Raw genomic sequence first — 12532 nt, 5'->3', positions numbered from 1 at the left:
AAGTCAAAGGAGGCAACAGTCTTAACTTCTGCATTTTTGATTTCTGCAAGTTGAAGGATATAACAAACCTCAACCAGAGTCTTAAGTGATGTCTTCTTTGTAGCATTTTGGTTAAGAATTAAAATCCTGTTTGAATAGTTACGACGGTGCCCATGTGTTTCTCAAGCATGTTCCCCTTTTCAGTCCAAACTAATATGAGTCAAAAAGAGTTACTCATGTCTAGTAGTAACTGTTAGGATGAAATATCTTTGCTTGCTGCTGAAATGATATCATGGCAATTAGACAGGAAGTTGCAGTGGAAAACTATGTGGTATATAAGTCAGTGGCACAAAGAGTGAGTTTTTAATAATTACTCTAAATTCCTCACCAAAAAACTCTTCACAAAACTTTTTTTTTTTTTTTTTTGAGATAGATTCTCACTCTGTGGCCCAGGCTGGAGAACACTGGCATGATCTCAGCTCACTGCAACCTCTGCCTCCCAGGTTCAAGCAATTCTCCTGTCTCAGCCTCCCAAGTAGCTGGGATTACAGGTACCCACCACCACGTCTGGCTAATTTTTGTAGTTTTAGTAGAGTCAGAGTTTCACCATGTTGGCCAGGCTGGTCTCAAACCCCTGACCTTAGGTGATCTGCCTGCCTTGGCCTCCCAGAATGCTGGGATTACAGGCATGAGCCACTATACCTGGCCTACAAAACTTATTTTAGATATGCACTATCACCAAGAATGATTTTAGATACATAATTACATAAATCTCATATTGCAGGGTAAAATAATCTTAATATAAGACATAATTGCAAAATGCATCTGTCTCCTGGTTGCACAAAGAATAAATAATACTAATATTTATTGCTTTCTTAACATGTGCCAAGTACTGAGAATATCTAGGTTATATAAGGATATTTTATACATTATTCAATGGAAAATATCACTAATAAAATGTAAAAGTAATACTGTTCCTCTTTCCATAGAAAAGTCTGGCTTTGTGTCACCAGGTGACTAAGCAACAGGATGGGATACAAAATTGACGATGAATATGAAAATCAGACACAGAGCCATGACAAAAACCCAACCAATGAAAGAAACCAGAAAACAAAAACTGTGAAGTCTTGTTCATTACATACCATGCAAGTTCATTAAAAATTTCTTTTTTTTTTTTTTTTTTTTGGAGATGGAGTTTCGCTCTTGTTACCCAGGCTGGAGTGCAATGGCATGATCTCGGCTCACTGCAACCTCCACCTCCTGGGTTCAGGCAATTCTCCTGCCTCAGCCTCCTGAGTAGCTGGGATTACAGGCACGCGCCACCATGCCCAGCTAATTTTTTGTATTTTTAGTAGAGATGGAGTTTCACCATGTTGACCAGCATGGTCTCGATCTCTCAACCTCGTGATCCACCAGCCTTGGCCTCCCAAAGTGCTGGGATTACAGGCGTGAGCCACCGCGCCCAGCCAAAAATTTCTTTAACAAATGAGTGAACTAAATGGTTGTTATTCATTGCTAATACTGTGTTAGGTTCAGCAACGGATGCCCAAAATGAATAAGGTGGGGTTGCTGGAGTGGGATGGGGAAACAGAAATAAAACGTTGAACAATTAGAGAATAAGTTCTGAACTAGATGGTATACAGACTAGAAAGCAGAGGGAACAAAACGATATCCCTGGGACTATTCCTAGTCCTACAGATTCCTGCTGTTTTCTCCATAATCTTTTTTGAAGATTTTAAATTAATTGCCAACATTTACAAATTAAATTTCAAGTTTAAAAATTCCAGATTTTTCTTTTGAAAATTATTTGGGAAATCTTGCAACGACTGGCTTGTATTTCATTGGGGATCCAGTGGGCAGCTGCAGCTACTCTGTTAGATGAGGCATGCGCTCACCACTCTGCCACAGCCACTCAATGACACTGGCTGCCTTCCCCTCCTCCTCCACAGGCATTTGTTAAGATCAGTGTTATACGAAAGTAATAGTAATATAATAAAAAAGACATGATATAAGTAGATATCAAAGTGGAAAAGTCCTTAGGGAGGAAGCTTAATTGGAACCACACCTTGCAAAGGAAGGAGAATTTATATTCTATTCTGGAACAGAGCAGCAAGAGCTGGCATAAACACTGCATGTGTGTTCAGAAGATGCTGAGACGACTAAGCTAGCCTAGAATGGAGGAGGAATGCTGGGAGTAAATGGGAAATGAAATTGATCAAAAGGGTTAGAGCCAAATTATGACAAGAATTTTTAAAACCTAGCAGAGGAGTTTGGCAGGATGCAGTGAATGGTGTGAAGCCTTTATATGTTCTTGAGCACAGGAATAACATACAAGTAGTGTTTTATTCAAGAAATTATTTTCAGAGTGTGTTGAGTAAATTAAGGGTGGGCAAGAGGAGAGCTCCAGTTAGAAGTTGTTGCAGTAACTGAAGCCCGAGGGGATAAGGACTAGACTGGAGTGAGTGACTCAGAGAAACATCTACAATGTGAAATAAGCACTGGGAAGAGAGTAGATAAGGAACAAGAGGGAAGCATGATGTTAATATAAAGTTTCTTTAAACAATAACAACAGGTCTCATTTGTTAAGTGCCTGCTATACATTACAGACGATGCACATTACAGAGGGCATCTGGAGAAATCCTCACAAGTCTACAAAGAAGGTATGACTAGGACCATCATTACCACTTTGCAGCTAAGGAAAATGAAGGTGCAGCTTCCTGTCCAAGTCATATTCCAGTGACAGTAGATTTGGGATTGGAGCACAAATGCTATAAACAGTGTGGAAAGTGATACAGGTGGACAGGGGCATGTGAAGCTTCATACGTATTGACTTGGAGATGACAACTGACCAAGTGCCCTAGAGACTGGAAAATATGGGGCTGGAGTTGGGGTGAGAGATCAGGGCCACATGTTAGTGTGTATACGGCACTTTATGCAGTGTCTGTTGCATAAGAGATCCCACATAAGTGTCTGCTGTTGTTATCTGCATAGAGGTGAATGCTAAAGACAGGGGGAAATAAGTTGAGATTTTAGTAATGAATTTGTACAAAACTAGCCATTGACCAGTAATTTGTCTGGAGATTTCTGTAGAGTCAGGCAAAGGGCTGAGTTATGTCATAAAGCAAGCAAATAAACTTGACTTTAAAGATCTGGGAAGCAGAAAGGACTCCTAGGCAGGGGTTCTCAATCGTGACTGCATATTAGAATCAGTTAGGAAGCTTTTAAAAATTCCAATATTCAGGCCACACCCAAGATGCATTGCATCAGAATGTGTAAAGGCACAGAATGTGTCTTTAAACACCCAGGCATGAGTGTTTAATATGGCTCTACAGATGATTCCAATGTGCAGCTATGGTTGAGAACCACTATTCCTTTATAGGAAGGTCAAATGTCACCAATGAAACACATGGGCAGCATCCAGGGACTAACACAGGGCAAATGTTTCCTGTGTATCCGAAAGGCATCGTTTACAACACGAAGGAACATTATCTCCATGAACACAAGACTGCTCTTCTAAATGGATGAGGGCTAGGACAGTGTAGTTCAAGTCCACTCAGGGGTGGCACAATCAAGGCGTCAGTGCTCCAGTCTGAGAAACTTCAGACTAGAAAACCCAGACAGTGAAGAACACAGCTGTAATGAATCAACTTCCAAGAGCCCAATCATTGATAAGAAAGAGAAAAATGAAGAATGAAGAACTGAATGAAAATCTTTTAAGATACAAAAGAAACATGGTTTTTAAAGAGCTGATTACTTTAAAAAAACAGCACACACAGTAACTATGCCTATATAATTTGAGATGCTTAAAAGGATGTGGGAAATGCCATAATGCATTCCATCAACATCAATACAGACACAACAAAAATTAGCTCTGACTGTTTATCCTCTAAGTAAAGGGATTTAATTATAAAAACTCTGACACAGCAATTGTTAAATGCAAAAATTCTTTTGTTCATAGTTCCATTATGAAAAAAGTCATTTACACATTACTTCATTTTAAAATTACAGTAAATTATGCTGTTGGCCTTTGTCAAATTCTTAATACAAGTAAGGTATAATTGCCAAGAAATTCCAGAGCAGGAATGATGTTACTTTCACTTTGGAAATACAAAATGTTCTTGGAAGATTGAGCTAATAGAATTGTATGGGAACTACAACTATAAGTGAAGTTCCAGATAATACTTATACTTTACAGACAGAGTAATTTTATGGTCTTTACAGTCTTAAAAAAGAAAATCAGATACAAAAGATCAATGTTACATCTAGAAAGTGATCAAATGAAGGGCTGACTTCATGAATAGTCAGCATTTTGCTAATTCTTTTCAGGAAAAAATTTTGGTAATAGATACTAGGGACTTTTTGCTTTGTCATTGCTAGGCAGCCCTAAAGAACTTCTATATTGTGTTACCCTATTTTCATATACTGTTACAAAATTACATAATCATATATAAACTAAGGAATTCTATCTGGCAAAATATTTCAGAAGACACTAGAAGTAGCTTGGCATCCAACTCCCGGGCAGTCTCAGTCTTTTTTGATTCTGGGTGTGTGGCCCAGAACCCAGATTGCTCTGATGACTAACACTGGTTCTCCGTATTGGACAGTGGCTGGAGCTTAGCTTGATCCAGCATGGCTCTATGCCTGTGTCCTGGGACAGCTCAGAAGCTCACCTCTTTCCTGATTCACTTTCAAAAAATCCCTATGACATTTAAAACAAATGCCCTGTGAGTGAATGAAAACAAAACATCAAGCACTACAATAATTTCTGGAAGGCTCCTTCTTCTGGAACATAGTTCAACACTGGAACTTAAGAAAAACACGTCTAAATTGCTGGTACAAAGCACAACCACTGAAGACCTGGCATTTTTGCTTTATTCTCTCAGTAGTAAAAGGCCCTTGGGTCATTTCTTTGAGCTTGCTGATGCTCATGTACATACCATTTATTGAGAACAACTTAATGCTCTGACTTCTCAAACCTTGACAGAGGTCTTGGCAGAGAAGCAATTTATTAAAAAGAGAAAGGTGAAGGGTCTGCCAATAGCAGGCACCCTTTGACAGCTCTATGGGTGAGGACAAGGGAGACTAACAACAAAAAGTTAAGTCTGTGTACTGTGATAGAGACAGTGTCTGGGGCTTTCTTTTGGTCTCTGGAATCACAACTTCCCCAACCCTGCCCACCCAGGGAGCACCCTTCATTTGTGCAATTTAGTTCCTAGATCATCTTTGTAGGGCTGAGTCAAGGGAAGGGATCAAACACCTTTTCTAAAAACAGGTATAAAGCTACTTCAGGGACCATAGGAAGGGTGGGGAAAGGGAGAAGGACAGATGAGAGAGAGAGAGAGAGAGAGGAAGAAAAGGAGAGAGTGGGGAGAGAAGAGGAAATGTTTGTAAAAAGAGTAGAAGATGACATAAACAGCTGGTAAAGTGCCAAGATTTTGTGGTGGAAGAGAGAGAAAAGGAAGATCCTTAAGGGTATGCAATGTGTTGGGAGAAATAATTCCCTCTCTTAACCCATCCACTCAAGACACCTTTAGTAAAGACCCACGAGCTCTTCTGTGCTCTTTGAGTGTTTTGCTTCTGTTGAGGGTGACTGTGTGCTGGTGCTGGTTTCCAGGAGGTCCAGTTCCAGTGAAGTCACCAGAGCTCCGCATCATGATTCATGGGCACAATGATCCCCCCAAACCATGAAGTACCCTCAATGTGCTGTTTACAGGAAAGTAAGGAGAAATATATTTATGAAAGAGTTTCAGCGAATAGTGGGTTAAACGAATTCTCATACAGTTAAAATCATAGCTTTGGTTACCTGGAAAATCCACATAAGAGAGCACATCTCCAATAATATCAGATAAATTAGGTGTTATTGCCTTTAACTTCCTAGAAATGTGCAGCTTAAATAAACTTCTGGGTCCCATATTTGGCATAATAAGCCACATGGTGTTTGGAAAGATCTTTTCCTTCTGGCATCACTGAGGTTGGGATTGGCATTATAATGGTCCTAGAAAAACAAACCTTCACATTCCAAAATTTTGACAAATTTTGGTGAGCACTATAACAGCTGCAAAAAACAGTGAGTCAAAGTTTCCAAAGCCTCTTTCTCTTCCGCAGTTGAAAAGACATGTCAATGTGCTTAGAATGAAGAAAAGTGTGGAAAGTTGCTAGGAATTCTCAATGAAGATCATTAAAATTTATTACTGTCATAATTTTCATGGTATTATTCTCACACCACTAAAAGGGGTGAAATTCTAGTCACCAAGGAGGATCAGACCACTTTAAAAAATCTGTTTGAAATGTTGCTTTCACAAGACCTTCAGGAATACTGGTAGAAGGGGAAGCTATTTTATTCAAAGAAACAGAAGATTCCTCCACAAGGAAACGAGGTTAGTTAAGTCTAGCCCTGGTATCATGTGGAATTTGTTATAGTGACTTCCATTGATATCAGGCTGTACAACCCAGTTTCAAGATCAAACAAAGCCCAATGAAACAGAGTGGGCCAAAAATATGGAGATGATTCTTCCTGAAAATTAAAACCACCACAAACACTGCTAGCAATTTAGATATATTTGGATTACACATGTCTTTGGAAAATGTTTAACTCTAAATGTAAGATTCTAGAATGGATTTTATTGTCACTAAGGATTACTCATGTGCATTTGCGATGCTAAATGAGGAAGTGAACTTAGCCACATTTAGAATGCTCATACAGTCTTGAAGAATGTGTGGCCAGTCTTCAAGTGCATGCCTTTAAAGAGCATGGAAGGGGCAGCATGTGGCGATCTACCTTTGCCTCAGAGAGGACAGGCCACAGTAACAATCCACATAGCTTCATTTCTTTAACGGTAAAACATAGATAAAGGGATGGTCCACTTTAAACCCCAGCATAGGTTCTTACTAAGATAAAGACCACTCTGCATGATTACATATCTAAGCAGACAGCTCTGCAAATCAGGCTTCATATGTTCCAATTATTAATGGTTCAAATGTGAACAAATTATACTTCTCAGAATCAAATTAAAGAAAGAAAGAAAGAGAAAGAAAAGAGAGAGAAAGAAAAGAAAGAAAGAGAGAGAAAGAAAAGAGAGAGAAAGAAAAGAAAGAAAGAAAGAGAAAGAAAGACAGAAAGACAGAAAGAAAGAAAGAGAAAGAGAGAAAGAAAAGAGTGACCCATTAATGTTTGTTGGCGGCTTATGATATTCCAAGCACCAAGCGAAGTGTTCTCCAAAAATAATAATGAGAGGTGAGGTGATTATTATTATGCTTATTTTATAGAAAAAGAAATTCAGGCTCAGGGAAGGAGGTACCCTAGCCAAAGTCAGAAAGCTGCTAAAAGACTGAGGTCAGTTGGGAATTTCATGAAGTTTTCCCCTATACCTTTAAACTTACCTAAAGTGTCATACACTTCCTTTCAGCCTGTGCCATCAAAATAGGTGCCCCTATTTTGTTCCGAAGTTGGCCTGTGTTTCTGCCCTCAATGTCCTGCTGCCCATGGGCCTGTACTGTGTGGGCTGCCACTTTTCTGCCTTATTCCACAAACCACTTTCCTTCTACTCATGTCCTGTGGCCCCTGCACATGTATACTCAACTTCCCATCCTAAAATCCCTTCCCTCTCTCTTCTCCTATCTACTGTTCTATTTGGCTTTCTTTTCACCTCCAGATTTAGTGATAAGAGCATTTGACTTCTGCTTCATATCCTGTATCATTCTGTCACTGATTGTGATCCAGTTTATAACCTATTACTTCCCAGAACCTGCTTTGGCAAAGATGATTTATAACTTCATGATTTGCAAACCTAAATGAGACTTCTTTTCAGATCTCATCCTTCTTGATGCCCCACCTCCTTTTTGAGACAGGGTCTCACTTTGCTGCCCAGGCTGGAGTGCAGTGGCGCGATCATGGCTCACTGCAGCCTTGGCCCATGCAACCCTCCAACCTCCTGGGCCCAAGCAAACCTCCCACCTCAGTCCCCATGAGTAGCTGGGACTTCCTGAACCCTTTGGGCATGTGGCTCTATTAACCCCTCCTCTGTGAAACCTGGCTCCCCTGCAAAGACTTTCCTAACTCTATTCAAAATCTGTTGGCTCTCTTTCTTTCACTTGCTCCTCTGTCTCAGCTCATCCCTTAAATATTGAGGTTTCTCACGTCATCATCCTCTATTTCTTCTTCTTTTCAATGAGTTTCTCCCCAGCTGCTCTAATCTACACTCTAGGCTTCAGTTGCCACCAGTACACTGAATTCCTTGCTGTCAACCCCTCCCATGTTCCATGGCTGTCATTTCCAGCTCTATCTGGGAATCTCCAATTGATGGCCCAAAGATTTCTCAACAAAACTGGTCTACCACCAAACTCATTCAACTTTCCTGCTTGAGTCTAACCATTTTCCATTCTTGGCAGAGGGTGCTACCATCTGCCTGGTAGTCTAGGTAGTGAGGCCTTGACTCTTCCCTACCTCTACTCAAAATCCTGATGTCTCTGCTTTCTACATATCTCCTCAATTCTTTCCCTGGTCTCCACTCCACTGCCTAGTCCAGCCTTTCATCACGTTACTCTGGCTAATGCAACAGCCTCTCTGATACTCTCTCTGTCTCCAGTCTCTCATCTTCTAATTTACCTCCCAATTGCCACCGAACTGATCTTTGAAAAACATTGGTATTCTTCTGCTTATATCCTTTCAGTGGCTTTACATGGACTATAGAATAAGGCTGGCCAGGCGTTGTGGCTCACACCTGTAATCCCAGCACTTTGAGAGGCCGAGGTGAGCAGATCACTTGAAGTCAGGAGTTTTTGAGAGCAGCCTGACCAACATGGTAAAACCCAATGTCTACTACAAATACAAAAATTAGCTGGGTGTGGTGGCACATGCCTGTAATCCCAGCTACTGGGGAGGCTGAGGCAGGAGAATTGCTTGAACTCGGGAAGCGGAGGTTGCAGTGATCCTAGCTCACGCCACTGCACTCCAGCCTGGGCAAAGAAATGACACTCTGATTCATAAATAAATAAATAAGGCATCAATGATCAACCAGTCCTAGCCTACCTTTCCAACCTGAGCTTTGCGAACTGCCCTTCACTTGTATCTATTAATTTCCTACACTACTTTCACGCTCCTGTGGCTTAGCTTATGCTACCTGCTATGGTTTTTTTGATGTTTGTTCCCACTAAATCTCATGTTTAAATATAATCCCCAGTGCCAGAGGTAGGGCCTTGTGGGGGGTGTTTGGATCATAAGGGCGGATCCCTCATGAATGGCTTAGCACCACCCCCTTGGTGAGGGGTGACTTCACAGGAGATCTGGTTGTTTAAAGGTGTGTGGTACCTCTCCCCTGCCCTCTCTGGCTCCCACTCTCACCATGTGACATGCTGGCTCTCCAACACCTTCTGACATGAGTGGAAGCTTTGTGAAGCCCTCACAGAAGCCAAGCAAATGCTGGCACCATGCTTGTACAGTCTGTAAAACCATAAGCCAATGAAACCTCTTCCATACCCAGCCTCAGGTTTTCTTTACAGCAACACAAGAATGGCCTAACACAACACCCCTTTAACTAGAATGTCCTTCTTTCTTTGGTCCACCTGGTAAACTCCTATTCATCATCCTTCAAGACTCCACTTCGTAGTTCCCCAAACACCCCATCCCCAGCCCTAAAGGAAGATTTGCTCCCACAACTGTGTTCCCATACATTTCTTCATTACAAGACCAACTACTGAGCTTTACAGAGTCATTTGTTGACTCACTGCCCCACCATCAATTCTTCAAAGGCAGAAACTGTATTATTCATCTCTGTAGTCCCAGAGTGTAATTCAGTGCTTGGATCATAGTTAGATGCTCCATAAATCTGTGTTAAATGAACGAATTAATAGATCTTTTCCTGTTTGCAGTATCCAGTTAGGCTGCAGCTTCGTTATCATTGCAGTATGTGAAAACACATGTTATATACCAAAGAACATACAGCAGCTTAGTGACATATATGGAGTTTGCATTTGTACTGAAACAGTTTTCAATTCTGATAGCTGTTAAAGTGTGAACAATGCATTGACTCTAATAAGGACCTATATACAGCTGATATTCTGTCAACATCATGACTGCCTTCATTTTCAAAGCTCATTTGCCAAGCTGCATTTTCTACTATTTGTTCATCCACCCATTTATCCACCCACTCACTCTTTCATTCATGCCTATCTCTTTAAAAAGAGATCAAATGTACATATTTCAGTTTATCAACATGTTCTATCTGCCAATCCATCTCTGTTCTTTATATCTAATGCAATTAATGAATATTGCAGGGAAATATATCCAAGTCCATTAAACCGAATAATTTCAATTCTATATTATTTCTTGAGAGTAGAGAATTTATCTTCATTGTCTATCAAATCAGTCTCTTCATTAGAACTTTCTAAAGCCAAAAAGCAACCTAATATTTTGTGTCCTGCTATTGCATGACATAATATCATGAAAAGTAAATTCTATATCTGAGTATGTCATACCACGAATCCTCCTATTCATTATCTCTTTGTCAAAATGAATCCCCATGGAAATAAGTCACCCTTAAGAGACAGGAAATGCCACACATGTATCTGTGCTAACACTAAAGATGTATCTGAAGTGTTCCCTTCCTGTCCTGTCTTTAGGGAGGAGAGAACATCTGGCTTGCAGGTTCACTCCTCAGAGAATTCACTGTGAGCAGCAGGTGGACTCACCTGGCGAGTTCTGAGGAGATGACACGGGAGAGCCACGTGGGGACTGACAGTAGCTGGGGTGGAGTAAGGCATGTGGAGGCACATATGACATTATCTCTTCTTCAAACAAGCTGGGGAAGGACAAGAAACAAAACGGGTATTTCAGCCGAAGTGGGGAACAGCCTAAAGCCTGAGGGGGTAGAACATTCCATCCGACATCTGGTTCACATCCCAAAAAGAGCACCCACCCCCGTTCTCTTGCAGGTAATTCTTGGGACAAAATGGCTGGCTCTGGTCATTTTTGTGAAACCTGTGGTTATTTGCCTGTTTTCCTACCAAGTTTGGACAACATAATTTGATTTTACTATTTCAATATATGAGTTTGAGTGTACACGTTTGAAAATCGTACCTGGGTTTTTAGATTTGGAAACAGGATTCCAACACAAAATAGAAAATGTTAATCGAGAACCCATCATAAATACACAAAGTATGTTCTATATCCTCATTTCAAGAAATAAACAATAGGGTCTCAGACTTTGAAGAGCTTAGGATTTAATTAGATAATTAAAAGCAAAATAAAACAAAACACCTTCTAAATAATTACAGTCGCAAAATAATGAGCTCCCTTGTTTATCCTGGCTACTATTTTTCAAATGTGAGGATTTGGATCTTAGACCATTTACTTGTCTTTTTTCTTTTCTATATTGAAATGTCTGTTTCTGATATTCTCCTAAAAGATAGTAACCAGAGACCTGAGATCTTAGAATCCTGGACTTTTCATTAAATATTATGATAAAGAAAACTACTATTAATTGTACCAAGCTCAAATATATAAACACTTGGCAAAATAGAATTAAAACAACAGTAAAAGTTAGAGGGCTTGTGTTTTTTAATTAAGAGGTAGAAGTAGATTTCTTTTTGCTCAAATGTAGCCAAGTCTAGAAAACGTTTACTTGTTTAAAAAAAAAAAATTCAGTAGAAGTGGCAACGCTTTAATTTTGTAGAGATTTGAGGCAAGGACTTCTACGTGTGATAGCACTGGTTCTAGACCGAGGTGAGTTTGCTCCCGCCATCCCTTGGGGCATTTGGCAACGTCTGAGGATGTTGTGTGAAGCAAAAATAGTGTTAACATTTATTAACATTTTAATATAGTCATAACTGGGGGAGGAGGTGCTATTGGCCTCTAGTGGGTGAGGTGAGGATGCTGCTAAACATCCTATAATTCACAATGTAGCTCTTCACAAAAAAATACCTAGCCAGCCCAAAATGTCCATACTGCTGAGGCTGAGACATTGTTAAGCGGTGCGTAACAACACTTCTGCCGGACCACTGCAGCAAAAGCATTTTTATGTGATTTTTTTTTCAAGCCATCACTGTACTTTTAAACTATAAGTCAGAAGATATGGATATAGAAGCAGTAAGTAATCTTATCTGTAATATCAAATTAATCCCTGAAATAGCCAGTTTTCTTTTTAAAATAAATCAAATGGAATAACGTGAATTTTAAATTAACTGTTAAGAAAAAGTCTCATGTAACAACTGATAGCACTAGAATCTAGAAACCTATAGCTAAATTAGTTAGAGTAGGAATCAGCACTCCTTCCACAGACATCTATACCTATAGTTCTTGTGATGACATATATTCTTTCCTTTAAATATAACTAATACTCAGAAATCTTTCATATCAAGAGAAAAAAGTTTACTTGAAAAGTTTACAACCTAAAAGATAATAATATAAAAATGCTCAATATACATCATGCAGTGTTAATAAATGTTAACACTATTTTTGCTTCACACATACACACTGAAAAGTCTGTATATATCTATATAGAGATGTATATATATATCTGTATGTGTGTGTGTGTGTGTATGTGTGTATATAAAGTCC

General features: G+C 39.7%; 1 protein-coding gene across 6 annotated transcripts in view; it reads right to left on the bottom strand.

Moving 5' to 3' along the window:
• Window positions 1–12532, bottom strand: part of HECW2 (HECT, C2 and WW domain containing E3 ubiquitin protein ligase 2) — a 392336-nt gene that overhangs the window by 48325 nt on the left and 331479 nt on the right. For all 6 annotated transcript variants that reach the window (XM_012454051.3, XM_012454049.3, XM_064373220.1 and 3 more), the window contains one exon: window positions 10666–10775. In XM_012454051.3, coding sequence (XP_012309474.2) covers window positions 10666–10775 — 110 coding nt within the window. The remainder of the gene's footprint in view (window positions 1–10665; window positions 10776–12532) is intronic.

This window comes from Aotus nancymaae, unplaced genomic scaffold (assembly GCF_030222135.1).
Source record: "Aotus nancymaae isolate 86718 unplaced genomic scaffold, 86718_ANA_hifiasm-v0.15.2.pri h1tg000008l, whole genome shotgun sequence".
In the NCBI taxonomy this organism is placed as follows: domain Eukaryota; kingdom Metazoa; phylum Chordata; class Mammalia; order Primates; family Aotidae; genus Aotus; species Aotus nancymaae.
Note: the sequence above shows the minus strand (reverse complement) of the source record. Positions and strands in the feature narration are given on the sequence as shown.